The sequence below is a fragment of the Myxocyprinus asiaticus genome, chromosome 20 (genome assembly GCF_019703515.2).
Source record: "Myxocyprinus asiaticus isolate MX2 ecotype Aquarium Trade chromosome 20, UBuf_Myxa_2, whole genome shotgun sequence".
Lineage (NCBI taxonomy): Eukaryota > Metazoa > Chordata > Actinopteri > Cypriniformes > Catostomidae > Myxocyprinus > Myxocyprinus asiaticus.
In genome coordinates, this window is record NC_059363.1 from 18,271,212 (window position 1) to 18,298,478 (window position 27,267).

The 27,267-nt window shown below is 39.2% G+C and overlaps 1 protein-coding gene and 1 long non-coding RNA gene across 3 annotated transcripts in view; one reads left to right on the forward strand and one right to left on the reverse strand.

Annotated features, from left to right (window-relative positions):
* Nucleotides 1-27,267, forward strand: part of LOC127410857 (rho guanine nucleotide exchange factor 10-like) — a 94,972-nt gene that overhangs the window by 2,056 nt on the left and 65,649 nt on the right. Inside the window, exons 2-5 of one of the 2 annotated variants that reach the window (XM_051646066.1) lie at nucleotides 10,333-10,448; nucleotides 24,549-24,917; nucleotides 25,761-26,066; nucleotides 27,098-27,134. In XM_051646066.1, the coding sequence (XP_051502026.1) occupies nucleotides 10,397-10,448; nucleotides 24,549-24,917; nucleotides 25,761-26,066; nucleotides 27,098-27,134 (764 nt within the window). In that variant the 5' untranslated portion in view covers nucleotides 10,333-10,396. The remainder of the gene's footprint in view (nucleotides 1-10,332; nucleotides 10,449-24,548; nucleotides 24,918-25,760; nucleotides 26,067-27,097; nucleotides 27,135-27,267) is intronic. The other variant, XM_051646067.1, reaches the window with a different exon arrangement.
* On the reverse strand, nucleotides 3,361-6,543 carry LOC127410862 (uncharacterized). The gene is made up of 3 exons (XR_007892175.1): nucleotides 6,435-6,543; nucleotides 4,156-4,265; nucleotides 3,361-3,735 (listed from the first exon to the last, which is right to left on the reverse strand). It is a non-coding gene; the product is annotated as an uncharacterized LOC127410862 (long non-coding RNA).

Consider the following 27,267-nt stretch of genomic DNA (forward strand, 5'->3'; position numbering starts at 1 on the left):
GCTGTTACAATAGAGCTCTTAACAGGGACAAATGACGTCAGGTCTGTGTGGTTTAATGTGGAGTGACATGGCTTTCCTAAAGGAATCTGCAGGGAAAATGGAATTTATGATAGGGGGACATTTACTAAGTGGGAGAAAGGGACAAAAGTGAGAGAAACAGCTCATTGTTTGAGCAGGATTGTGCTGTTTTGTTGTGCTAACAGAGTCATGTGCATGGTTCTGCAGTGGTCTGGCAGATGGTGTTTTTGTTGGGTGATCTAACTTTGCAGCCATGCAAAACAATTGGGATCCATGTTTGTTAATTGTCAGAGCTACCATGTCCATGTATGAGTCTGTTAAGGATTGATGAAATCCACTAAGAATTGAATCTGAGGAGAGAGTTAATTCTGCCACATTGTTAATGCTGTCTCTAGGGTTCCCACATTAATGGAAAACCTGAAAATATCAAGGAATTTTGAAATACTGATTTACAGGCCTGGAAAAGACATGGAAATCAACAAACTATAAAAATCATGAGAGTCGTGACAATTTCTTTTGTGAAAATATTTTATTTTTTAGGTATGCTATGCTCAGTGTAGCACTTACAATGGAAGTGAATGGAGCCAATCCGTAAACATCAAAATACTAACTGTTTCAAAAGTATAGCCACAAGACGTATACAATATGTGTGTTAACATGATTTTTGTGTGAAAAAAAAAAAATCACTTACCTTTTGACCTTCTCTGTGTAAAGTTATATCCAATTTTACAACTTTGTTACCATGACGACGTCATGCCATAAACCCTGTAATCCCAGTAAGCGACAATTTAAACAATTTACAGCTCAAAAAAATACAAGTTTTAAGAATTAATGCAAGTTATTTTTTAAAATTATAAGCTTCATATTTCTGCCTTTTAAACCCTCCAAAAATTGTCACCCATTCACTTCCATTGTAAATGCCTCACTGTAACCTCGATTTTTGTCTGTTCTTAAAAGGAGGGACAAGTTGATTTTTTTTAAAATTATTATTATTATAATTGTTTTTTTTTTTTTTTATTGTGGTTATCAATATTATGCCACAAATGCTGTCGATTAAGCTTAACTGGTATCGAACCCGGAATATTTCTTCAAGTGGGAAGATCATAGGATTTAGCTCTTCATGCTTTTCAGTCCTGCAGTTACCATAGTGACACAGGTAACAGGAAGTCATGGCTGTTAAGCTCAATACACCATCAAACTTAATTTCTTGTCTCCTCGCTCTCATTATTTTACTGTCTAACCTAGAGGGATTTAATTTGGCTTTGACCAGGATTTTCCTGCCTTTGGGTGTGACTTAAAGGAATAGTTCACCAAAAATTAAAATTCTCTCATTATTCACTTACCATGATGCCATCCCAGATGTGTATAACAGAACACAAATGAAGATTTTTAGAAGAAGATAGAGCTCTGTCAGATCCTTATAATTCAAGTAAACGGGTGTCATCACTTTGGTCCAGAAGTCACATTTAGGCAGCATAAAATTAGTCCACACAACTCCAGTCAATCAGTGAATGTCTTCTGAAGTGAATCGATAGGTTTATGTAAGAAACAAGTCGATAATTTAAACATTTTTAACTTAAAATCGGCTCTTCCGTCCAGGGCTCTGATGCTGTTTGAAATGGCCGAACTCTGATGTGACATTCGTTCTTTTGTCGAATTCTTGCGAGAACACGCCGACGCACTTACATCACATAACAGCTACGTGATGTGTCAACTGCTGGCAGGAAGTGCTTTTTAAAAGTTAATAATAATCATTTAATTGTCTATGTATTTTTTACACAAACGTATCGAGTTTTACACCCAAAAATGAAAATGATCTTATCGTTTACTCACCTTCATGCCTTCCCAGATGTGTATGACTTTCTTTCTTATGTAGAACACAAAAGAAGATTTTTAGGAAATTATCTCTGCTCTGTATGATCTCATAATGCAAGTGAATGGTGATCAGACCTTTTCAGCTCCAAAAATCACATAAAGGAAACATCCATATGACTCCAGTGTTTAAATCTATATCTTCAGAAGCAATACAATTTTGTGGGTGAGAACAGAACAACATTTAAGTCCTTTTTACTCTCAATCTCCACACTTTCAGATGTGAATGTGAAACTAAACAGGCACCACATGTGACTTTCAGATGAAAGTGAAAGTAGAGATTTAGAATAAAAAAGATTGAGTAAAAAAAGAACTTAAATTTTTATCTGTTTCTCACCCACACCTATTATATTGCTTCTGAAGATATAGATTTAACCTCTGGAGTCATATGGATTACTTCAGTGTTTCCTTTATGTGATTTTTGGAGCTACAAAGATCTGATCACCATTCACTTGCATTGTATAGACCTACAGAGCTGAGATGTTCTTCTAAAAAATCTTCATTTGTTTTCTGCTGAAGAAAGAAAGTCCTGTGTATGACTTTCTTCAGCAGAACTCACATTTTTTGGGCATGAGGGTGAGTAAATGATGAAAGAATTTTCATTTTTGGGTGAACTATCCCTTTAAGGTCACAGAGTCTGGTTTAGTTCAGAATTTAATACTTGTCTATTTTCCCCTATAAACCAGCTTGAAAAGGATGGCATGTGATTTTTACACCTCTGGGTCATTACTTAGTAGAATTTGAAAGGGTACTTTTGTCAGTAAATCTTTAAACTACAGCTTTTCACAAAAAACTGCAGCCTAAATTTGTGTATATCTTTGTGGACTGACATGAAGGCTTATATTCATAGATTTTGATAATCTAATATGCAAAATAGCATGCATATACTATGTCAGCCATCATTCCTGAAGTTTCAGTGTGTAGATAGTTTTCAAAGAGCTAAAGGCCTTTCCACGTGAATTGCATACTTTTGCCGCAGTTTCTCACAGCGATCAACATTTTGAATCGAAATAATTTATTCCTAACGAGCTATTCCCACCTGGAGTGAACATTTGCAGCAAATTGGTGAGTGTATCAATTTTTTTTTTCTTCGCCCGCCGAGAAAATGCCCTGACCAATAAAATATGAGCTTTGGATCGTGTGTCAGGAGCTGCTGCATTTACCAAAACCAGCACAGCAGGTGGCACTAAGCACAGAATGCTGTTTTGACCACCAAAACCTGAAGGAACTCAAGGAAAACCTGAACCAGCAGTGAGGATGTGCAGTTCATTTTAATCAAATGTCTCAAAAACTCTTAACATGTAAATGATATTGATGCCTTACATACCCTTTAAAAATGATCTAATCTTAGACGTGGATTGTTGTTGTTTTTTTTTTCATATTGCAGCATTTTTTGCCTTTGCATTTAATCTTACATGAGTTCTCTTAAAATATATATTGCAGCATATTTGCCTTTTGTATCACCTTTTTCATAAACAACTTTACGGCTCTCACATGTTTTTCTAAGCCAAATATTAACGCTATTGCTGTCAGTGCCTGACATTTTGACTGTGCCTTTGCATACAAAAAAATGTTTTCTCACCTTTTTTTTTTCTCACACATTTCTGTAATCATTATAATTGCTGTGCATGAGAAGTTAAGCTGGGGAACTTTCCATGGGAAGTTAAGCTGGGGAATTATGGAAATATTGGAAAAAACTTTGGGCACTTGGCTATATGCTGCTGCATCTTTGTGGCATTCTTAACATAGGTCTTTGCACAGTATTTGCAAATGTACACAGCCTTTCCTTCTACATTGGCTGAGGTGAAATGTATCCACACATCAGATGGCACACGTGGCATTGTTCTGTAGAATAAGATTAGAAAAAAGCTTGTAAAAAACGCTAATGCTTTGCCATGCACAGACTATATAAATAGTTTGCTAAACAATTGGAATATTCTGGAATGGTAAAAATACTTTACAATTGATGCTGGACAAATGAATAGAAATAGTCTAGATGAATTGATGAACACTCCTCAATCAGCATGCTAAATCAAACTATAACTTATGTTCTTGTATGATAACAGAAAACTGGCTAGCAGAAGAAACAGCATCACAGTTGAGCTAGCTAGCACCATGATAGCTAGCTTCTTATATTGTCAATAAAATAGTGTTAGCTGGCATACATTTAGCATATCTGATTTACTGACTAGCTAGCTACGGTATTAACCCATTTTGATTTAATATTTGCTAGTTAAACTTTAATATCATAGATCAAATATTTACCCTAGTAATATCATCAAAACTGACTTGACTGGATGTAGTCCTTGGGCTCAAATGCAGTAGTGTGTCTTTAATAGTCCTGCTGTAGTGAGTAGTCTGCAGTAAGTAGTGTGCTGTGTGCATGTGATTGAGGAATGCACAGGGTAGAAATCACACAATCACACACACAAGAATTAATAGGTGAGACTATAACTGAGCAATTTTTTATTTATTTAATTTTATTAAAAATGTATCCCCTTTTCTCCCAATTTGGAATGCCCAATTCCCACTACTTAGTAGAACCAAGACAAATATAAAGGGACAACTCAGTTGCCTCCGCTTCTGAGACGTAAATCCGTGCATCTTATCACGTGGCTCGTTCTCTCCGCGATCCACGCGCAACTTACCATGCGCCCCATTGAGAGTGAGAACCACTAATCACGACCACAAGGAGGTTACCCCGTGTGACTCTACCCTCCCTAGCAACCAGGCAAATTTGGATGCTTAGGAGACCTGGCTGGAGTCACTCAGCACACCCTGGATTCGAACTCACGACTCCAGGGGTGGTAGTCAGCGTCAATACTTGCTGAGCTACCCAGGCACAATGCAGAACACACACAAAAATGAAGGGGTGAGACCATTCTTCTGAGGTACCTTCTCATTTGTAATGGGCAGACCAGCTGAAAGGTGTGTGTAAAGGGGTTTAGTGGAAATGAGGAGGCGAGAACCGGCTTGACAACTTAAATAATAATTTAATAAACAATTTAACCAAACACACAGTACAGCTGCCTGTAATTCTCTCTCTCACTCGAACTGTCGTCCACGGCCGCCTTTATCCCTCGCGTGCCCCATCAGGCTGATTGGGGACGGGGTGTGTCTCATTCCAGCCCGGCCCCGCCCTCCTCGGCTCTACAGTGTGTTGAGCCGCCTACGTACCGGGGTAAAACTGCTTGTTGATTAGTACCGCCTATTATAAAGGCATGAATGTGTTAACGTGCTGTTAGCTCCGGAAACAGCAGCTCCCAGAAGGTTGTTTCTGATCAGCAGGGGCCCTGCAGCCACATTTTAACAGCAGGTTTTTTTTGTCACCCTGTATAATTACACGCCCAGCAGTCAAGCTCAAACTAAGCATTGATCAGCTCGTCGTGATCGATACTGACACACAAATACAAACAAATCTGCTCCCAGCTCTCTAACTGTTACATGTACAAGCTTTTCTGATTTATCTTCTCATGCGTTCTGTGCAAAAATAACCAGAATATTTTGATGGACAAACAATATTCTGTGAAATGTTTACAGTAAAGATGAGAAAATTAGAAATTTAAAATAGAATTTCATACATTTGTGTCCCCTTCTTAAAACCGTTAAACCAATCTAAATTGGTTAGCTGGGAGCTGAACCATCTTAAGACCATCGGCCTTATCTCCTGTATCATATGATTTGTAGTGAACGATTGCTTAAGTGTTAATTGTCTTACACCAGCAGTGTGGTTGTGAGTTTGTGTAAGGCTGTGTTTAAGAGTGTGGTCTGTAGGATTTATGGTTCTGTTGTTTCAATAGTACAAATAGAAAGAGAGTGGAGTCTGTCATATTGGAATGAATGTATATCCCATTGTGGTCTTTCTACACCCGCAGACCTCTGAAATCTGTCATTTAAAGCTCCCTCTTGTTAAATACCTGTCATTTGAGTGATATATTCGAGGTGTTACAGTGCTCTGAAGACAAATGTGCTCCGTTAGTGTAGATCTGTAAATTAGTGTTTCTCCTAAAGTGGCTCTGATGCTTGTTGTTCCGCGCAGGTAAGTTGTTATTACAGGCTTCACATAGCTCTGTTTCCTCTGAGGCAGAAGAGTGCAAATACACACATACAGAGCAGAGCTGATCTTTCATAAGCTGATCTTTCATGGGCGTGAGGGACTCCAGCCAGGTGTCCTAAGCAACCAGACTAGCCCGATTGCTAGGGAGGGTAGAGTCACATGGGGTAACCTCCTCGTGGTCGCAATTAAGTGGTTCTCGCTCTCAATGGGGTGCATGGTAAGTTGTGCATGGATCGCGGAGAGTAGCATGAGCCTCCACATGTTGAGTCACCGAGGTGTCACGCACAGCGAGCCACGTGATAAGATGCGTGGATTGACTGTCTCAGAAGCGGAGGCAACTGAGACTTGTCCTCCGCCACCTGGATTGAGGTGAGTAACTGCGCCACCACGAGGACCTACTAAGTAGTGGGAATTGGGAGAAAAGGGGATAAAAAAATAAATAAAATAAAAATAAAAACATGCTTGAGCCCCGTTATAAAATCCCTACAAGAATGCATTTCAGCAATTCTGTAGTGCCCGCTCTGTATAAACAAGCACGTGCTGTAATTGTCCACGAATTGTTCTTTCCTCTGATAATGTGGATATTCTGATTTTCCTGAAAAAAAAAAAAAAAAAAAAACTTGAAAATTTTGTGAAAAGTACAAGTGGTGAGCTGAAAGGCAAAAGACAGAAATCTGCACTGCCAATGTCTTAATTTTGTCATTATTATAATTGCACTCTTTTTACTTATATATTTGTTTTTATACAATGTAAAAATAAGAGGCCTGTAAGTTTTGTATTGTAATTTCGTTGAAGAAATATGCATAATGCAGTCATGTATAAATGAGCCTTCACAATAAGAATTGTTGCCCATCAGCCACTGTTTTTTCAAAAAATAAATAATTTAAAGAAAGATTTTGTTTTCCCTGCTGTACCGAAACCATACCGAACCGTGACCCCAAAACCGGTGTATGTACCGAACCATGAAGTTTGTGTACCACGCAGCCCTAATGTGTATTTTACTGTTCATTACCGTTTATATTATTAAATTATATAAACTTGATACACTAACATGCTGGAACTATAAAAATCTGCTTTTCACTTTGTTGTATTGTTAATCACAGTAGTAACTGCAGAGAGGCACTTCCAGGAGCAATGACCAATAAACATGTAGAGACAGTGTGCACTTGTGTGTCACTTACACAAATACAAAACACCATCAGGGTAACACATAATAAACATTAACTAAACTACATAAACTATAACACGGAACACCCCAAAGTACATAACTGATTTTAAAAATAAGAAGAAACATAACTATTCCCATAAAAATCTAATGAAATGTGGTGGGTCATTCTGGGAATATTAACAATAATTTACAGAAAAAAGTACATGTACGCTCTTGTTAAACATAATATACATTTTTACCGTTAATTGTACAGTAAAAATTATACTTTTTACATCTAAAAAAAAAATAAAAATTACATGTATTGTCTTGTTAAATATATTATCATTTTTACCATACATTTCAAGGTAACTACCTGTTAACCAATTATTTTTTTATTATTTTTTAACTGTAACATTTTTACAGTCTTTTACTGTAAAATTACGGAATTTTGTTTACAGTGCACCGTTGTGTTTTGTGTGTGCATAGGAAGTCACCTCAAATCCAATCAGAATTAACACATCAATATTCATGTTTTTGTAAGAGATAATGTCCAGTCTTGCACCCTGTAGGGGATACATTACCCCTGACATGGCTTCTTACAAAGGACTAAATACATATTAATAAATGCATGGACTTGAAACGTGGAGTTTAAATTGTTTTATTATGTGAGAAGAAAGAGATCAGTGATATGAGAGACATGAAACTAGCACGGCTATGTAAGTAAGCGGTCACCTGGTACAACAAGCTGTTCATTATACAGTCCAAAAAATATTTGAATGCAAATTGCTGCCATTTGACCAATCACAATCAAGTATGACTACACGATTAATATTGAAATCTCAGCTATGACACATTACACTTGGGAGCAATACATCATCACCCACCCAAGGGACAGCAAAACCCCCACACATTGATCCTCTTTTGTATCCTCTTTTCCCTTCTGTCTTACCCACCCAGATATAGTGAGAATTATGTTATCTGTTCCATGCTATCTCTTCTCTTTTGTTATGTCATACTGAGTCTACAGAGCGAGAAAAAGAGAGGGAGATAAGCTTCAAAGCTGTAGACTAAACAAGCAGTCTGCATCCGGCTTCATTTTTAGCTCATCAAAGGTGTGTCATGAGTATCTGCTGTTAATTCTGTGATGGTTTTGCTGTGCGATCCAAGTGATTCAAACGAGCGTCAGCAAAACTGATTTTCTTTTTGTCATGCCAGTGTGTTGGCAACATGATCACACTGGAAGTCACGTGTTAGTTCTGAATGTTTTGCCGCCTATAATCAGACCCAACGTGCCCGAATTCTGGACAAGCGCACCGAAAACTGGCTGTGCTGTGCCTTTTGATTTCAGACTTGCAAGATACTTCATTTGCGCAAAAAAAAAAAAAAGTGCTGTTTTGTTCTCAGTACTGTTATGTTTAAGGTTTGGGTTAGGGTTGGATGTATATTAATGTAATTACAACTTAAAAGTTTTTAGAAATCAAACATGCTGTGCCTATCACATCACATCTATTTAAAGTTCTTGCGTAATGTGTCGCAACTGTAGTTCCAGCTTTGGGCAGTTCGGACATTCACACACACCGATCTTAGCAGACAAAATTGATTTATTGATCCATTCATTAATTTTTTTGTGAGATCAGTCTGTTTATGATGCATGTGGAACTTGTTAGTTTTCACATGTGGACACTACGTACTCATTTTGCACTGCAATGGTGAAAGAAAAGCTTCACCCCTCACCCCATCCATGTCTGTGCCAGGAACTTATTGTGTGATTATAATACAGTCGTACATGGTGAGTCAGTCCACCACTGCTCTCACTCACCCTGTGGATGTCTCACACAGAACCCTCATGAGAGAAACCCTCTATTCTACAGAATGTCCTTACTGTTCCACTGGAAACACAGCTGAGAGGGAAGCAGTGTGTGTGTGTGTATGCTTGAGAGAGAGATACAGAAATGGTTGTTCTATTCCTCAAAGTCACAGATAGGCAGGTCACTCATGTCTTTACATGTAAGTGTGTTTCCAGTTCGGTTATAAGTGGGCCAACAGTGATAAGCTGCCTCTGCATCCTTGTCTTGATACCTCCACTCTTGATTAGATATCTGACGTTCAGATACACCATTGCTTGCTGAAAGAGTGGAATGTTGCAGGATTTTTTTTTTTAACACACTCATATTCTTGATATGTTTTGGTGTTGGTGGATACGCCGGCTAATGTTTTGGTGAATTTTGAGGAGATTTTGGTCATTTACTCTGAGCTCTCTGCACAGCGCTGTCGGTTAAAGATATATTTAAAACAAAAATTTGAATTCTGTCGTCATTTACTCACCATCCGTATGACGTTCTTTCTTCAGTGGAACACAAAAGATTTTAGGCAGAATGTTAGCCTCGGACATTATTGCTCTTAAATTACATCTTTTTTTTTTTCCATACAATGAAAGCGAATGGTAACTGAGGCTGTCAGTCCCTAAAATTCTGTTTACCATGAAAGAAATGTGCTCCAGTGAAGAAAGGAAGTCATATACAGTATGTTTGAAACACATACATGTAAGGGTGAGTAAATGATGACAGAATTTTCATTTAGGGGTGTACTTTCCCTCTAAAGCTCTCTGTTCAGATCAAATTAATTGCAGTGCTTGAAAATAACCCTCATATTTGTATTTTTTTTTTCTTCTCGCACTTTCTGGCAAATAATTCCATGTAAAGTACACATGCCTTTTTAAAATTGTTTCATATTGTTTTAGTCTTGTCTGTGCTATTTGTGGTTTATCTAGAACATGTTTAAAGCAGTTTAAAGCTGGTGTATATAATTTCTGCACCAACAGTAAAATAATGAATTTTTCCACAAGTTTCCAACACAGCCCCCCACCTGCACCACCATTTTTTTTCACAGACAGTTTGTCCTGCCCCAAACTCATACCATTGGTTAAGCCAGCTGGCATGTCAGACTACTGAAACAAATATAGCAAAGTTTTGAACCGCTTCCTCCAAGTTGTTTGATTCCTTGCTTACAGAGCTTAGGGCTGTCACAGAGACAGGTATGATTTCTCATGACACCTATTTCAAAGAAATCTTTCAGGTTTTTCCACATTTCGTCTGTGGTATTCAAAGAAAAAATTTGGCATTTTTGATATTGGTATTGCTTAAGTGTTTCCCTCTGGAAATTGCAATCAAGTATACATGAAAATACTCTTTCTCCTTGTTTGTCTATGTGGCTAACTGATGTGTCTATGCTTCTGTAGGTTTGTAAGTGTTGGTGAAGGATCTTACCCCAATCAGCAGAGCCGGTGTGAGTGTGTGTCTCAGATGAGCCTGTTCAGCATGGATCTGGAGGACTTCCCCCCTCCTCCACCTGACCGTAAGGAGTCTTTACAAAGCTCTCAGCACACACAATATGTTTACTTTGATAAGCTGACATTGTTTAAATGCAGATGTTGGCTCAGAGAGTCTTGGCACAGAGGAGACTCCCAGAATTCCTGTTCATCGCCACATTCTTAAACTTCTATGTTTCTGTATCATGGTCATATTCTCTCACACTGCATTGAATGCAAAGGATTGTGCTGCTTAAAGGAGACTGAAGGATAAAGAGAATGGAAAAAGTGTAAACACATTCCGTGGCTCAGCCACTAAAGAGCGTGTGGGTTGCAAAGTGAAGGAACGCCAGAACGAATGCAGGGGAGGAGAAAAGAAAACAGCACAGCAGTCAGAAAACAGAGGTTATAACTCAAGTCAGAAACTCAAGTTGTAATCCAACCTGGAAGGCTAATTCGCTATGGTTTGCCATTTAATTGATCAGACAACCGTTGTAGCAACTTCGCATCTTACGTATTTAAAGCACACAAATCCATGTTTGAGGTAAGACTGTGTAATTTATGTTGTAGGAAAAAATGTGAAAGTCTCTTCAAGTTATGTTAAGAACATACCTTATTCTACTGAATAAATAAAAAAACCCATTCGAAATGGGCACTCTTAGGTTGGCTATATAATGGGATATCTAACATCACCAGTAGAGAATCCAGTTTTACTTTAATTCTAATAAGTACAGAAAGTAGCCTACTGCACTGGTTAATGGCAAAGTACATACTTTTAAAGTAATGTAAAGTAGGGCATAGTACAAAGTCATTGTGCTTTGATAGAGCATCAAGGTTCCATTGCAGACCAATCCACTAGCATAGCGCCAGGCGTTGTTAGCAATGTTAGTCCCAAAAAAAAAAAAAAAAGCAGGCATGAGTGCATACTTGGAAACGGCAAAAGAAAATAGTACACATTCCATGCAGTTTGGACATACTATTTTGAACGTATTATGATTTGGGAAACACTACACATATTCTTCCATACTATATAGATAGGACCGATAGTTTGCAATTTGGTATTTAGCCTATGATTCTACATTGTTAATTTTCCCTGTATTTCATGTACCTCCTAAGATCTTAGAGAGTAGTGAGCATCGTAAAGGCCCTTTCACACCGAATATGATGCAAAAAACAAGATGAATTGCAGACAAATGGTCCCTTCACATCAAAAGTGACTTAAATACTGTTTCAGTTCACCAGCTGGCCAATTGACTGGCCGTATAAACATGTACACATGTACACAACGTTCTGTGCTTTAGCAGCATCAATTGCATTGGTTTTGGTAACTGCAGTGACTCCTGAAATACTAGATCAAAAGCTGAAATACGATTGGTTGGGACATTTCATCATGGTAAAAAAAAAATCGACACACTCACCTCCATAGATAATGAAATGGTTGATTTAACTGATTGAAGTTTAAACCAAAACTGCCCACTTTCCCCATAATTTTAAAGGTCTTGCTGCATGAATATTCAGCATCAGTCATCGTTGCAAATATATGGCAACTCCCTCGTGCTTTATCACCCTCTTACTCTCATTCATTATCACAGATGGCTGATAAAGCCAGTTTAACAACTCTCTATTTGTGCCTCAGTGACTCCTTCATTCTAGAGTTTTTTCCCATCGCACAGTAAAGAGTAAATGATGGAAACTAGCACAACCTACAGTGAGGCCCTCCGCCTCTCCTTAACCCTAACCTTTTTCTGAACTCTTTACCTTTGACCTTTTCTCAGAGGTTTATGGATGATACTTGCTCTATCCTGTTCTCGCCAGGTGCTCAGCATCGTACTGTAATGAGTGATACTTGGAGCAAAGGTCATAGTTTGACCTCAGAACACATTCAGGCTTTGATGTTTAACATGGAATCAGTTGTTCCTGTTTTTGTTGTAAATTGTTCATCTGAAGTATAATCATTGCCATAGTTCATAGACTAATCCAGTGGTGCTCTAATTACACATTATCAGATGTCTTGTTGATGGATAAATGTAATAGTTGTTTTGTTTGCACACATGCTGTCCTCTAAAGCCAAAACTGTGTAGGTTACAGTGAATAACAAAGACATATCATCCATCAACAGCTAAAAGTTGTAGTAGTTATAGGGATACACATTTTGGCAAAATCTTTTAACCGAGTAAGTGCCAGTTATTAACCGGTTAACTGATAAGCCAGAGTCCACGGACGCCATGCGAGAAGCAAATGTGTGAGACACGATGTGAACTTTGGTAGTTTTTTTTTATTATTTTCATGTTAAAATCCGTTGAGATTTGATACACCCAGTTACATACTTGCTCTTTGAGGTAAACATGGCAAAGAAGTCACAATCCTCAGACTCTGGAGACATTAAAAGACACTTACGTGTTCAAGCTGAGACCTCTGACGGGCCTGCGGACCGGGGACTCGATTTGGATGGCACGTCGATAGATGAAATTCAGTGTCAACTGTCCAACATCTCGGTAATGCTGACGAAGGTTGTTGCTGACTTGGAGGATCTCGCTGTTTTTGAATTTTTAACCCATTTGGTAGAGACTATAAATTTTTTTTCATCAGTCCATAAGATTTATTCTAGAATAGATTTTTTTTTTTTTTTTATATCTAAGTCCCTCATGTTCATCTGATTGCTCAATTGGAAACATCTTGGTCTCAGATCACGCCCTGGTGATTTTGGAGATGTTGCCACATACGGAGAAAAAGAAATCATATAGTTGGCGCTTCAGTGTATCCCTTTTGCAAAATCCTGATTTCCAGCAAATGTTAAAGACCGAAATCAATGTTTATATGGAGACCAACTGATCCTCAGTATTCTCTGTGGGTGTGGCTTGGGAGGCACTTAAGGTGGTTCTTAGGGGTCGGATCATACAGTATGCCTCATTCACCAAAAAATCCAAAGCACGAGAACTTGTGAAGTTGAAAGAGAATATTAAAAGTGCAGAGGCAGAGCTGAAGCGCCAGAATGTCGTCTGATGGCCTCAGAGAATTGACCCGATTGAAATATAGATATAATACTATTTTGTCTCGGAAAGTGGAATTTTGGTTATTCAGGGCAAGACAGTCATATTTTGAGTCGGGTGACAAAGCAGGGAAGCTTTTGGCTAAATATATAAAGCAGAGAGAGTCTTTTTCTACCATTCCCTCAGTGAAATCTGCTGGTGGTGACATTTTTACCTCGGCCACTGATATTAATAATGCTTTTAAAGAGTTCTATCTTGATCTTTATAGTTCTACATCTTCGTCTACCGATGAAGATATTAGAAACTTTGTGGAACCATTAGAAATTCCTAAACTGACGACTGAGCAAAAAAATTACCTTGATTCTGAGATAACCTTGGAGGAGCTTGACGAGGTAATTAAGGCATTACCTACAGGCAAAGCTCCAGGGCCAGATGGTTTTGCCGCTGAATTTTTTAGATCTTATGCTACAGAACTGGCTCCACTTTTGTTAGAAGTTTATACGGAATCATTAAAGAACGGAAAGCTTCCTCCAACTATGACACAAGCCCGGATCAGTCTGATTCTTAAAAAGGACAAAGATCCAAGTGTGTGTAAAAGTTACCATCCAATTTCCCTGATCCAGCTAGATGTAAAAATGTTGTCCAGAATTTTGTCTAATCGTTTAAGTAAGGTTATGACATCTCTTATACATATAGATCAGGTGGAGTTTATTCGGGCCCACAGCTCTTCTGATAACATTAGGCGTCTCATCAATATCATGTGGTCAGTCGCGAATGATCTGTCTCCGGTCGCTGCCATTTCACTTGACGCCGAAAAGACGTTTGATGTGGTAGAGTGGGATTATCTTTTTAAGATTTTAGAAATGTATGGGTTCGGGAGTACATTCATTGGTTGGATTAAGTTACATTATAGACACCCTGTAGCAGCGGTACAAACAAATTGATTAATTTCAGTTATTTTACTCTGGATAGGGGCATCTAGCCAGGTTGCCCTCTTTCCCCATTATTGTTCTGTCTTGCCCTGGAACCATTAGCAGCCGCGATAAGAAAGGAGGATGATTTTCCAGGGGTGGTGTTGGGAGGTGTGGTGCATAAGCTTCTGCTTTACGCAGATGATATTTTATTATTCGTCTCTGACCCCACTAGATCTATGCCTTGCCTCCACAGAATTATTAATTCCTTTTCCAATTTCTCTGGATACAAAGTCAACTGGTCTAAATCCGAAGCTTTAGCTCTGACTGCGTACTGCCCAGTAATGGCCTTTCAGCTGGACACCTTTCAGTGGCCCAAACAGGGCATTAAGTATTTGGGTATTCCCAGCAAATTTGTCTGATTTAGAGTTAATTTTGACCCTTTAAAAAGATTTCGAGTGATGTGGACAGATGGGCTTCATTACATTTATCGATGATTGGGAAGATTAATGTTATTAAAATGAACTGTATTCCAAAATACAATTACCTGCTACAGTCACTCCCTATAGATGTTCCCCTCTCTTATTTTAATCAATTTGATAGAATTGCGAAGTCCTTCATTTGGAATGGTAAACGTCCCAGACTACATTCCAACAAATTACATATGCCGATTGACAAAGGTGGGTTAGGCTTACCCAAGATTTTGTTTTATTATTATGCGTTCAGTCTCAGGCATTTGGCTATTGAACAGGAAGTCCGTGCCCCTATTTCACCATTGCAAATTCTTTCTATTAAACTAACCAGAGAAGTTAAGTCACACCCCGTTATTTCACATTTGCACATGATTTGGACAAGAGTGGCCAGAGTATTTAATTCTGACATTTATTTAAATGTTGCCTCAAGCATATGGCTGAACCCAAAATTATGTATCAATAAGTCACCTTTGCCTTTCTGTTGGTCAGAGTGGATTGTGAGAGGGGTTGTTACACTCAGCGACCTGTATGAGAGTGGAGTGTTGAGATCTTTTGAGAATTTGGGTCATCATTTTGGGATTCCCAGATCTCAGTTTTATAGGTATTTACAGCTGCACCACATGCTCTGTGCTATTTTTGGGAGTAGCACACACCCCCCTAAAGCAGCAGATGCTTTGGGAGAGGTGATTACTGCTTTTGGAAAAGGTCATAAGGCATCAGTGTATTACTCCCTGCTGGTTCGGAGTCTGGGGGATGGAGCTTTAGCTTCTATCAAGAGATTATGGGAAAAAGATTTGAATTTGGTATTGGAGGAAGAAGTGTGGACTAGGATTCTAAAAAATGTCAAGTCTGCATCTAGAGATGCAAGGGTTCGCCTTATGCAATTTAAGATTTTACATTGATTTTACTGGACCCCCTCTGGATTATATAGACTTGGTCTTAAAGACACACCCAACTGCTGGCATTGTCAATCAGAAGTTGGAGACACAATTCATGCCTTTTGGGGGTGTTAAGATTCAAGATTTTTGAAGGTGCAGAGCCATTTGTTTGACGTTTTGGGCACTCAAGTTTTGCTTTGACCCAGACTTTGTATTTTGGGCGACGGAGCGATCATAAATTTGGGGGACAATATAAAAAATTGGGTTTTAACAAGTGTTATGATTGGCAGACAAGTCATTTTAAGGGGTTGGAAGTCTGACGGAGCGCCATCATTTCCAGAGTGGTGTACAGAGATGGGGAGGGTGGCAGCATTTGAAGAAGGGGTATCTAGAGGATTGGGTAATTTGGACTTGTTTATGGGAAAATGGGGCAAATATTTGGCATTTTTGGAGGGCTGTCGGGGAGGATAAATTTGTGATTTATTATATTTGATTAATTTATTTTTTAATATTTGTTTTTGTGTGTCTATAATTATATGGGACCACTGGGATGTTCTTATGGGTAGGGTTGGGGATTGGGGGGGTAGTAATAGAGGGGGTTAAGTATTGATTCTGTTTGTATATGTTCTTGCTTTTATGTGTTAATATAGGAATCAATAAAAAAAATAATTATGAAAAAAAAAAAAAAAAAATGATAAGCCATGAATCAAACAAGTGGCCAAACAGGCATGACAAAGGCCTATACTGGCTGAAACAATGGGCTCACATGACAGACATGCTTATTTAGCAATAGTTATCACATCAACATTTGATGAATGAACAACCTTATATTTCCTCCTCGTATTTTGGAACAAACAATTATTGAATGGATCGCTTGCATGACCTATTCACCTACTTTTGGCAGTTTAACAATGGAAGAATAAAAACAGCCAGCCTACCCACAGTGCTGATGGGCAATCCTAATAATTTTTGTTTAGAAAAATCTAAATATGCTGTATGGGCAGCGGTCAGTATGGAATGCTCCGAAAGCACTGACATCCCACCGCACATCACACCCCAGTCTCCTAAGCAACATAAGTGAACTGCTGTGCTATAAACACATCGTATAGCTATGCTCCTAAGCCCAAAGTATACTTCGGGTTTGACGCGAACGCTCAGCGTCTGTGTACAGTCGAACGCGAGCCTGTCAAAGTATACTTCATATGACTGTGTGTGCATTCACCGTGGTTTGGTGCATGCACGCAATGACTGCTATGAGACACTGGACTATTTGTCTTCAGGAGTTTAGACCCATAAAGATGTCTTTATAGTCTATATGCGTATTCTGCGCGTTCAGAGATGCATGTTTAAAAAAAATCGGGCTGCGCATGTTCAGTGCTCTTGCACTCTGCTGATGACGAGATTTGCGTCACCACATCTGACCAAAGTATATTTTGGGTTTTAGATGTTGAGGCTTACAGATGCTTGTTTTTTATATGGTACCGCATTTTACAATTTACATCAGAACATGTCTTCATGGACAAAATTATCCCCCAGCGCATGCTTCATATTTCCTTGGTAGCTAGTAGTTTACGTGTTAACAGCGCCTTTGTGTGTACATAGCATGCCCTACGTGGTAAACCCATCAAAATACCTCTCTGCTATTTCTTGAATTCATTTAATTTTATCCGATATTATTTGCCGAATAAATTTTTTGTCGGTTAATTGGTTAACCATCTTCATCTCTTAAGTTGTGATAAACTAATTTAAGTACTGTGCAGGCTTTTTTTCATTGTTTTTTTTCCCCCCTCTCAATTTTCACAATTGTTGCTTGTCAGATGTTGCATAATATGATCCCAGTAAGATCTTGGGTAAAAGCCAAAGCAGACAGAGTGACATCAGCTGTCTCTTACATGTATGTCAGACTGTACATTATGCATCTTTTTTCGGCCTATTTTAATTTTCCAGTGTTTTCACTTGCATCTGCATATTTAAAAAAAAAAATTCGGATAATGTGATGTTTAGCATATTCAGTTTGTAAAAATTGCCAAAACATTATGTGCTGGTACTTTACTGTGTTGCTATGACAGTGCCACAGTGTTTTGACAGTGCCACACCCAATCAAAGTTTAAGAGTGGGTAAATCACATGAAGCTATGGCCCGAGTTTACAGGTGCATCTCAATAAATTAGAATGTCGTGGAAAAGTTCATCTATTTCAGTAATTCAACTCAAATTGTGAAACTCGTGTATTAAATAAATTCAGTGCACACAGACTGGAGTAGTTTAAGTCTTTGGTTCTTTTAATTGTGATGATTTTGGCTCACATTTAACAAAAACCCACCAATTCACTATCTCAAAAAATTAGAATACATCATAAGACTAATAAAAAAAACATTTTTAGTGAATTGTTGGCCTTCTGGAAAGTATGTTCATTTACTGTATATGTACTCAATAATTGGTAGGGGCTCCTTTTGCTTTAATTACTGCCTCAATTTGGCGTGGCATGGAGGTGATCAGTTTGTGGCACTGCCGAGGTGGTATGGAAGCCCAGGTTTCTTTTGACAGTGGCCTTCAGCTCATCTGCATTTTTTGGTCTCGTTTCTCATTTTCCTCTTGACAATACCCAATAGATTCTCTATGGGGTTCAGGTCTGGTGAGTTTGCTGGCCAGTCAAGCACACCAACACCATGGTCATTTAACCAACTTTTGGTGCTTTTGGCAGTGTGGGCAGGTGCCAAGTCCTGCTGGAAAATGAAATCAGCATCTTTAAAAAGCTGGTCAGCAGAAGGAAGCATGAAGTGCTCCAAAATTTCTTGGTAAACGGGTGCAGTGACTTTGGTTTTCAAAAATTACAATGGACCAACACCAGCAGATGACATTGCACCCCAAATCATCACAGACTGTGGAAACTTAACACTGGACTTCAAGCAACTTGGGCTATGAGCTTCTCCACCCTTCCTCCAGACTCTAGGACCTTGGTTTCCAAATGAAATACAAAACTTGCTCTCATCTGAAAAGAGGACTTTGGACCACTTGGCAACAGTCCAGTTCTTCTTCTCCTTAACCCAGGTAAGACGCCTCTGACGTTGTCTGTGGTTCAGGAGTGGCATAACAAGAGGAATACGACAACTGTAGCCAAATTCCTTGACACGTCTGTGTGTGGTGGCTCTTGATGCCTTGACCCCAGCCTCAGTCCATTCCTTGTGAAGTTCACCCAAATTCTTGAATCGATTTTGCTTGACAATCCTCATAAGGCTGCGGTTCTCTCGGTTGGTTGTGCATCTTTTTCTTCCACACTTTTTCCTTCCACTCAACTTTCTGTTAACGTGCTTGGATACAGCACTCTGTGAACAGCCAGCTTCTTTGGCAATGAATGTTTGTGGCTTACCCTCCTTGTGAAGGGTGTCAATTATTGTCTTCTGGACAAACTGTCAGATCAGCAGTCTTCCCCATGATTGTGTAGCCTAGTGAACCAAACTGAGAGACCATTTTGAAGGCTCAAGAAACCTTTGCAGGTGTTGAGTTGATTAGCTGATTGGCATGTCACCATATTCTAATTTTCTGAGATAGTGAATTGGTGGGTTTTTGTTAAATGTGAGCCAAAATCATCACAATTAAAAGAAACAAAGACTTAAACTACTTCAGTCTGTGTGCATTGAATTTATTTAATACACAAGTTTCACAATTTGAGTTGAATTACTGAAATAAATGAACTTTTCCATGACATTCTAATTTATTGAGATGCACCTGTAGTTGCATTGATATCATGATCTACTTCGAGTTGTTAGGGCAGCCAACAACTGCAGAAGTTGAGCCTGAAATCAGTGTTACTCCAACAAACATTTAAAATGATTGTTGTTCTCTGCCTGGATTTCTCTTTTCTGTAGATTTTACATTGCTTCTTATGGAGACCAGAACCAGAAGTACACTTATGATAACACAGTATGAATCACACAAAATCAAAGAATGGGTGTGACAAACAAATGTGTTTTTGCATTCATTTTGGTGGTTCGTAACAGCTCGCCGGGGCAAACTTTCAGGAAGACTTTGCACCAGCTTCTAAACACCTTCTTGCTGCAATTTTTTCACGTCATGTGTAGTTGTAACCTGGATATCCACTTTCTTTGAGACAGCTAATTCCCATTCAGTCATTTAGGATCTGTCAACATGAACACAGCGGCATGCAGATTTATCAGCGAGCTGGTGCAAATTACCTACATCTGTACGATCGTTCATGTAGAGACATTTTCCAAGAACATGTCATGCTATATATATATATAATATATATATATTAGTAATTAGTCTACAAAAGGAATCAAATCTACTCAGTGCCCATTCACCCTGTTGTTTGATATGCTGCTTCTCTCATGTGCCATCTGCATCTGCCCAAGGTATGGTGGGTTTATCGACTTGAAGAGATAACTGTTTCCATCAGCGGAAACATGGATTCCTGGGCAGGGTTCCAGAGTCTTTTAGTTTTACCACTCTTCTCAGTATCCCCCTTTTAAAAAAAGCAAACATTATTTAAGACTCTCTGTAATGAATTTCTGTGGTTCGGAGTTGTTACTGTCCGGTTACAGCAGTCTTGTTTTGTAAATAAACTGTCAATAAAACTCTAACATGGTTAATTACTGTATGAAGTATAATGGCTTCTGTGTGTGCTGTGGCTCTATGAGGAAGGCTGGGATTGAACAGTGGGCTCCAGAGCTGAATGGAGAAAAACTCACATTGCAAGCATTTTTAAAGAGTGAGTCACAAGGTCTAGAGAATCCATGAACTGCCAAGTGTTTGCTTTATAATAGCCTTAATCTGTCAAGGGCTCCCTTTTTTTTTCTTTTTTTTTCTGTCTCTTCCTTGCTCACTATCTGTAATCCACACTCTTAATCTGCCATTCAGTATTTCATTTTTCTGCTGATGTAGGATCATCAGAGACGTATTAAGAGAGACATACTCTGCCCAAAGTTTCTTTAAAGGAATAGTTCACACAAAAAATACAATTCTGTCATTTACTCATCCTCATATCATGTCATTCCAAACCTGTATGAATTTCTTTCCTCTGTGGAACTCAATAGGATAATTTAAGAATGTACTGGTTGTTCTTTTCCATGCAATTACAAAGAATGTGGACTGGAGGTTTCAAGCTTCAAATATTGCCCTGTTTACACTTGCCATTAAGGGGGTATTTACACTTGGTTACTTCATGCCTTTTTACTGATCGGATAGTTGTATAGTTGTTTGAGATGCATTCCATTCGAAACTCGGTCAAGTATAAATGTATCTGGCTGTTCAAGCAACTTATGTAAACTTTACTCCACCCAAACGGCACTACATCAGCATAGGGAAAATGTGAAATATAACAGCTGCTACCGAGTATTTGCATAGGGCTTGCATCACGTAATAAATAATACCAAATTAAATGAATGCACATTGTAGGAGAGACAGAACTTTTTTTCTTCATTTACTTCATTCACTTCATTGAAGTAGATCATTGACAAAAGTGAAACTAAACACTGACAATGAGCACTGCTGATGTGCGTGGACACAATTTACCTGCACCAAGCCCGAGGAGAAAATTACACAGCGCGCATGTACACAGACATGCACAGTGGGCAAAGTCACTTGGAATCACATTATAAATCACATCTTTTAAATTCGCTGCCCACCATTAGCATAATCACAGAAGTGAACTTCGTTTTATTTGCATATAGTGCAGAAATTATAGATCGGATTTGTATGTGTTTGGTGGAGACACATCTACAGTATGTGGCCAAGTGTAATTGTGCCTATTCAATCGGATAGCAAACCGATCAGTAAATACGCATGAAGTGACCAAGTGTAAATACTCCCTAAAATGTGACCTGTATCTGGATGTTGTCCACATACGCATTGTAAAGACAAGTGTAAGCTAAGTTGTGATCAGTTTGTTCTGATCTGCTTGTTTTGATCCCGACTTAGTCAGGGTTGCATTGTGATTGGATAATCTAAACGCAATCTAGTCACCATTTGCATGTCAATATCACTCAAACCCTGCCCAATATTATTATGGCCACATACAATACTCCACTAAAATGACAGAATTCTGCTTATGTGGTGCCTTTGTGCTTAGATTAAAATTTCAGCAGATGCCAACAGCCATATCACCCTGTAGCGCAAGACCGGTTGCCCACTGCAGCTAAGCAGGGTTGAGCTTGGTCAGTACCTGGCACTGTACTGGAAAAAGGCACCGTCCTTCGGATGAGATGTTAAACCAAGGTCCTGACTCTCTGTGGTCATTAAAAGTCCCAGGGCACTTCTCGTAAAGAGTAGCGGTGTAACCCCTGGCCAAATTCCCCCATTGGCCCTTCTCAGTCATGGCCTCCTAAGAATCCCCATCCATTAATTGGCTCTAAAACTGTACTCTGTCCTCTCCACCAATAGCTGTTGTTTTGAGCGTACTGGCGCACTATGGCTGCCGTTGCTTCATCCATGGTGGTGGTTGAGGAGAGTCCCTTGTTCACTGTGTAAAGCGCTTTGAGTGTAGTGTCAGAAAAGCGCTATATAAATGTAATGTTCATTCATTAATCATTCATTCAAAAGCGTCATTAAAGTGGTCCATATGACTTGTACGCTAATTTCCAAGCCATCAGAAGTTGTGTGTTTCTTCAGTATTTCTCTTTTTGTGTTCCATCATATAAAAAAATGTCAGTTTTGGTTGGGTGAATTATTTTAAATGTATTTTGATAGCAGTCTGTTGTTCCATAGAAGCCTAAAATGTACAAACCAAACTGCAACATGAAAGAAGACATTTGACCAATGCATTTCAATTTAGGTCTGTTTCACTGTCTTTTGTTCTCTGTTCTCAGTAGACATGTTTCCTCTGTAACACTGCAACCTTGTGGAAAATAAGCAGTGTGCTGTTTTGACCCTGTTTCCTTTCAGCATAAGTGTGTTTCCTCTCTTAGCTTTTGTATCCCAGTTTGGGTGTTTGATTTCTCTGTACCCTTACAACTTTGTGCCATGTGTTTGAGCAGAGCAGAGGGTTTATGTACATACCCTAGAATTAAGAGTTCACACGAAATCTGAACATGTGTCTGTGTGAAACATGGGTGGGCAGGGAGGAGGGTGGGAACAAGCCTCAACCACAAAATACTTACTGACATAGTCAAAATATGGACTTTTTGCAACATCTGGCAGATATGGCAAATATTATATACAGTGCATCCGGAAAGTATTCACAGCGCTTCACTTTTTCCACATTTTGTTATGTTACAGCCTTATTCCAAAATTGATTAAATTCATTATTTTCCCCAAAGTTCTACAAACAATACCCCATAATGACAACATAAAAGAAGATTGTTTGAAATCTTTGCAAATTTATTAAAAATAAAAAACAAAAAGGAAAAAAAAAATCACATGTACATAAGTATTCATAGCCTTTGCTCAATACTTTGTTGAAGCACCTTTGGCACCAATTACAGCCTCAAGTCTTTTTGAGTATGATGATACAAGCTTGGCACACCTATTTTTGGGCAGTTTCTCCCATTCTTCATTGCAGGACCTCTCAAGCTCCATCAGGTTGGATGGGGAGCGTCGGTGCACAGCCATTTTCAGATCTCTCCAGGGATGTTCAATCAGGTTCAAGTCTGGGCTCTGGCTGGGCCACTCAAGGACATTCACAGAGTTGTCCCGTAGCCACTCCTTTGTTATCTTGGCTGTGTGCTTAGGGTCGTTGTCCTGTTGGAAGATGAACCGTCACCCCAGTCTGAGGTCCAGAGCGCTCTGGAGCAGGTTTTCATCAAGGATGTCTCTGTACATTGCTGCATTCATCTTTCCCTCGATCCTGACTAGTCTCCCAGTTCCTGCCGCTGAAAAACATCCCCACAGCATGATGCTGCCACCACCATGCTTCACTGTAGGGATGGTATTGGCCAGGTGATGAGCGGTGCCTGGTTTCCTCCAGACATGACACTTGCCATTCAGGCCAAAGAGTTCAATCTTTGTTTCATCAGACCAGAGAATTTAGTTTCTCATGGTCTGAGAATCCTTCAGGTGCCTTTTGGCAAACTCCAGGCGGGCTGTCATGTGCCTTTTACTGAGGAGTGGCTTCCGTCTGGCCACTCTACCATACAGGCCTGATTGGTGGAGTGCTGCAGAGATGGTTGTTCTTCTGGAAGGTTCTCCTCTCTCCACAGAGAAATGCTGGAGCTCTGTCAGAGTGACCATCGGGTTCTTGGTCACCTCCCTGACTAAGGCCCTTCTCCCCCAATCGCTCAGTTTGGCCGGGTGGCCAGCTCTAGGAAGAGTCCTGGTGGTTCCAAACTTCTTCCATTTACGGATGATGGAGGCCACTGTGCTCATTGGGACCTTCAATGCTGCAGAAATTTTTCTGTACCCTTCCCCAGATCTGTGCCTCGATACAATCCTGTCTCAGACTTCATGGCTTGGTTTGTGCTCTGACATGCACTGTTAACTGTGGGACCTTATATAGACAGGTGTGTGCCTTTCCAAATCATGTCCAATCAACTGAATTTACCACAGGTGGACTCCAAGTTGTAGAAACATCTCAAGGATGATCAGTGGAGTGTCATGGCAAAGGCTGTGAATACTTATGTAAAATTTTTTTTTCTTTTTTTTTTCTTTTTTTTTTATAAATTTGCAAAGATTTCAAACAAACTCCTTTCACATTGTCATTATGGGGTATTGTTTGTAGAATCTATCTATCTATCTATCTATCTATCTGGATCTCAGAGGTATAGGCAGACTCAGCTTGTGATATTCTGACAAAGTAGAGCTGTGCATTGATTAATATTTTGTTGGCAAATGTCAGTCAACTGCAAACACCAGACACTGCATCTCTCTCTCTCTCGCACTCTCTCTCTCTCTCTCTCTCTCTCTCTCTCTCTCTCTCTCTCTCTCTCTCTCTCTCTCTCTCTCAGTAGTGTTGAATGATGAAGACGAAGGTGAGAGGTTTGATGACAGTGGTGATGAAGCCCCAGAGGCAGATCGGCCACCTCCTGAACCCGAGGGAATCTCCATGCCTCCACCCTGCTCTTCAGCAGCCAAGGACCCACCCGTGAATGGGACAAGTCCAAACCCGGAGAACTTACTCACCACTGAGGCTGATCTGCCCCCTCTTCCTCAGGACTGCCCCTCTAATAGTACCTCTTTGGCTCATGCTGCCTTTCTACAGGGTGAGCTGCCCCCTCCTCCCACAGAGCCCTGTCACAGTGCAACAGAGGGCCAGAACAGTGACCCCACTCCACCACCAGAGGGCGCTACAGGGGCTGTTCACAATGAGCAGGAGGGTGAGTAAACTCAGTTGAGACTAAATTGAATGTTGAGGACTTAATAAATTAAAATCTTTGCTTTATCTGTGATACATTATATCTGTTTGTTTCCCTGAAAAATGCATGTATTTATTTACTCCTCCAGTAAGTGACAAAAAAAGCAAAAAAAAAAAAAAACCCAGATGTAATATTAACAGCACCTAACAAAAGTAAAAATAATGACTAAGCAAGTTTCCCCAAAGACACTCCCAGGCTTGCATTCTTCACACAAACTTGACCAGGCAAAACTCACACCATTGGTTGAGCCAGTGTTGCTGTGTTGAACCCTAAATGTTTTGATAGCACCATACTGTTTACAAATCTTCAGAAATTTTACCTATGAATAGCTTACTTCTTATAGGGGAAGATGGAATATGAGTATTTTAAAAAATGACACACATCAGCTTTAAGAAGTACAGTTGTCCATATTTGCATTTTTACATTTTACTGATATACAGGGCAACAAGGTATAGTATTATTATAACTGGAAATCAAATCTACAGCCATTTTGGTGGCAGTGCTCTGCATTTACTGCTTATTTTCTAATTCTTACCTTTTCTTTGGTGACATGTCTCTCTTTCTCCATTTCTCTCAGTGTCTGTTAATGTAAGATTAAAAGTGACTTATCTCGCAGAAATACCTCTCATTTAAGATAAAGTGAGTTGATAAAGTGAGAATTTTTGGTAGATGAGCTGATAAATTCTAAACAAACCACTCATGGAGTCTCTGCACAGTTTTACTTCCTGAGGATAAAGATGCAATTTCCCACTTTCCTACAGAGCTTTCCTGAGAAGTCACTTTACTGTACTTTCTGATCAATAGGAAACAAAGTTGTCAGTGTGGTTCCCACCCCTGCTTCCACCTCCAAGCCCAAAGTCAGCCCTTACTCTGTGATTGACATCGCCCCTATCAAACAACATCTGCTCTCTGAGCAGAGTGCCCCTCCCTCCTCTCCCCCAGTCAATGAGAGTGAAGGGAACATTCAGGATGTACCTAGTAGCCCCGGGTTACCTTCTGGATATTCAGTGCCAGTTTCCTGTGGCTATGCAACGCCCTCAAATGTGCCAGTGATTCCACCAGCCTACACCACCCCAGTTATCATCCGACACTTCTCAATGGATGAAGATGGTAAAAAAAATAGCTTAAAAAGGGAAAAAAAAAAATATCTCACACTTTTCACTGGGTTTGTTGGAATAGAGATTCAACATCAATATACATATTCTCTTTTTTTCTCTCTTTCTCTCTCTCTTTCTTGCACTCCCTCCCCCTTTCTCACACCTCTTATCTATCATGCTCTGTGTCCTCTTTTTCTGAAGTTTTGCCATGAGGAAGTGGGGGTTAAGTTTAGCTGTGGCTTTGGCTGTGATGAGGTTTCCTGTTTTCTTCAATGTGTAACAGTTGCCTGGGCATTAATTTCATATTGTGTAAACTCACTAATTTTATATGTACATTCTCAAATGTATGTATAATTCTCTAAACTGTTTTTAGGGGCCACCAACATTCCAAAATTAGTAGTTGGCTTTACTTTTTGCACATTAAAGTTTCGAGAATCTCAGGGCTATTTGTGATCATTTGGAACTTTTTGAAAATTTTAATTTTTAAAATGTTAATTCTAATTATTTTTAAACCCATTTCAATGCCTAACTGTAGATAGAGTCTCTAACTGTAGATAGAATTGTGATGTGTCAGACAAACCCCCCTTTAAGTTTTTAAGGCATCTGACTCGACCTGTGAATGCGAATGATGACTAGATTGCGTTTAGATTATCCAATCACAATGCAACCCTGACTAAGTTGGGACCAAAAGAAACAGATCAGAACAAACTGATCAAAACTTAGCTTACACTTGTCTTTACAATGCGTATGTGGACAACATCCAGATACAGGTCACATTTTAGGGAGTATTTACACTTGGTCACTTCATGCGTATTTACTGATCGGTTTGCTATCCGATTGAATAGGCAACACATTACCGTTTTGGTGGTTTTAAGAATGCAACATTTTAAGGATTTGGCCTCAGCACAGTCTAAACTCAGCTTCAAGCTTTTTTTTATAAAAATATAAAAAATAACGGTATAAAAATATTTTAGCTATATATCTGAATGTGTTTATCTGTTAGTTTCTCTGTCTTAATGTCAACTGTTTTGTTGTGTCCTGCAGTGACCATAGTGGGTGCTGGACATATGCCAGTAGACAAGTCAGTGTTTTACTGTTGTACTTTCTCTAAGATGCTTGATGCATATCCTTCTACCATATGAAATTTAAGTGTTTTAATTAATTGCCTCAATATTATATCTGATTTACTTTTTTTTTTATACATGTATGTTTTT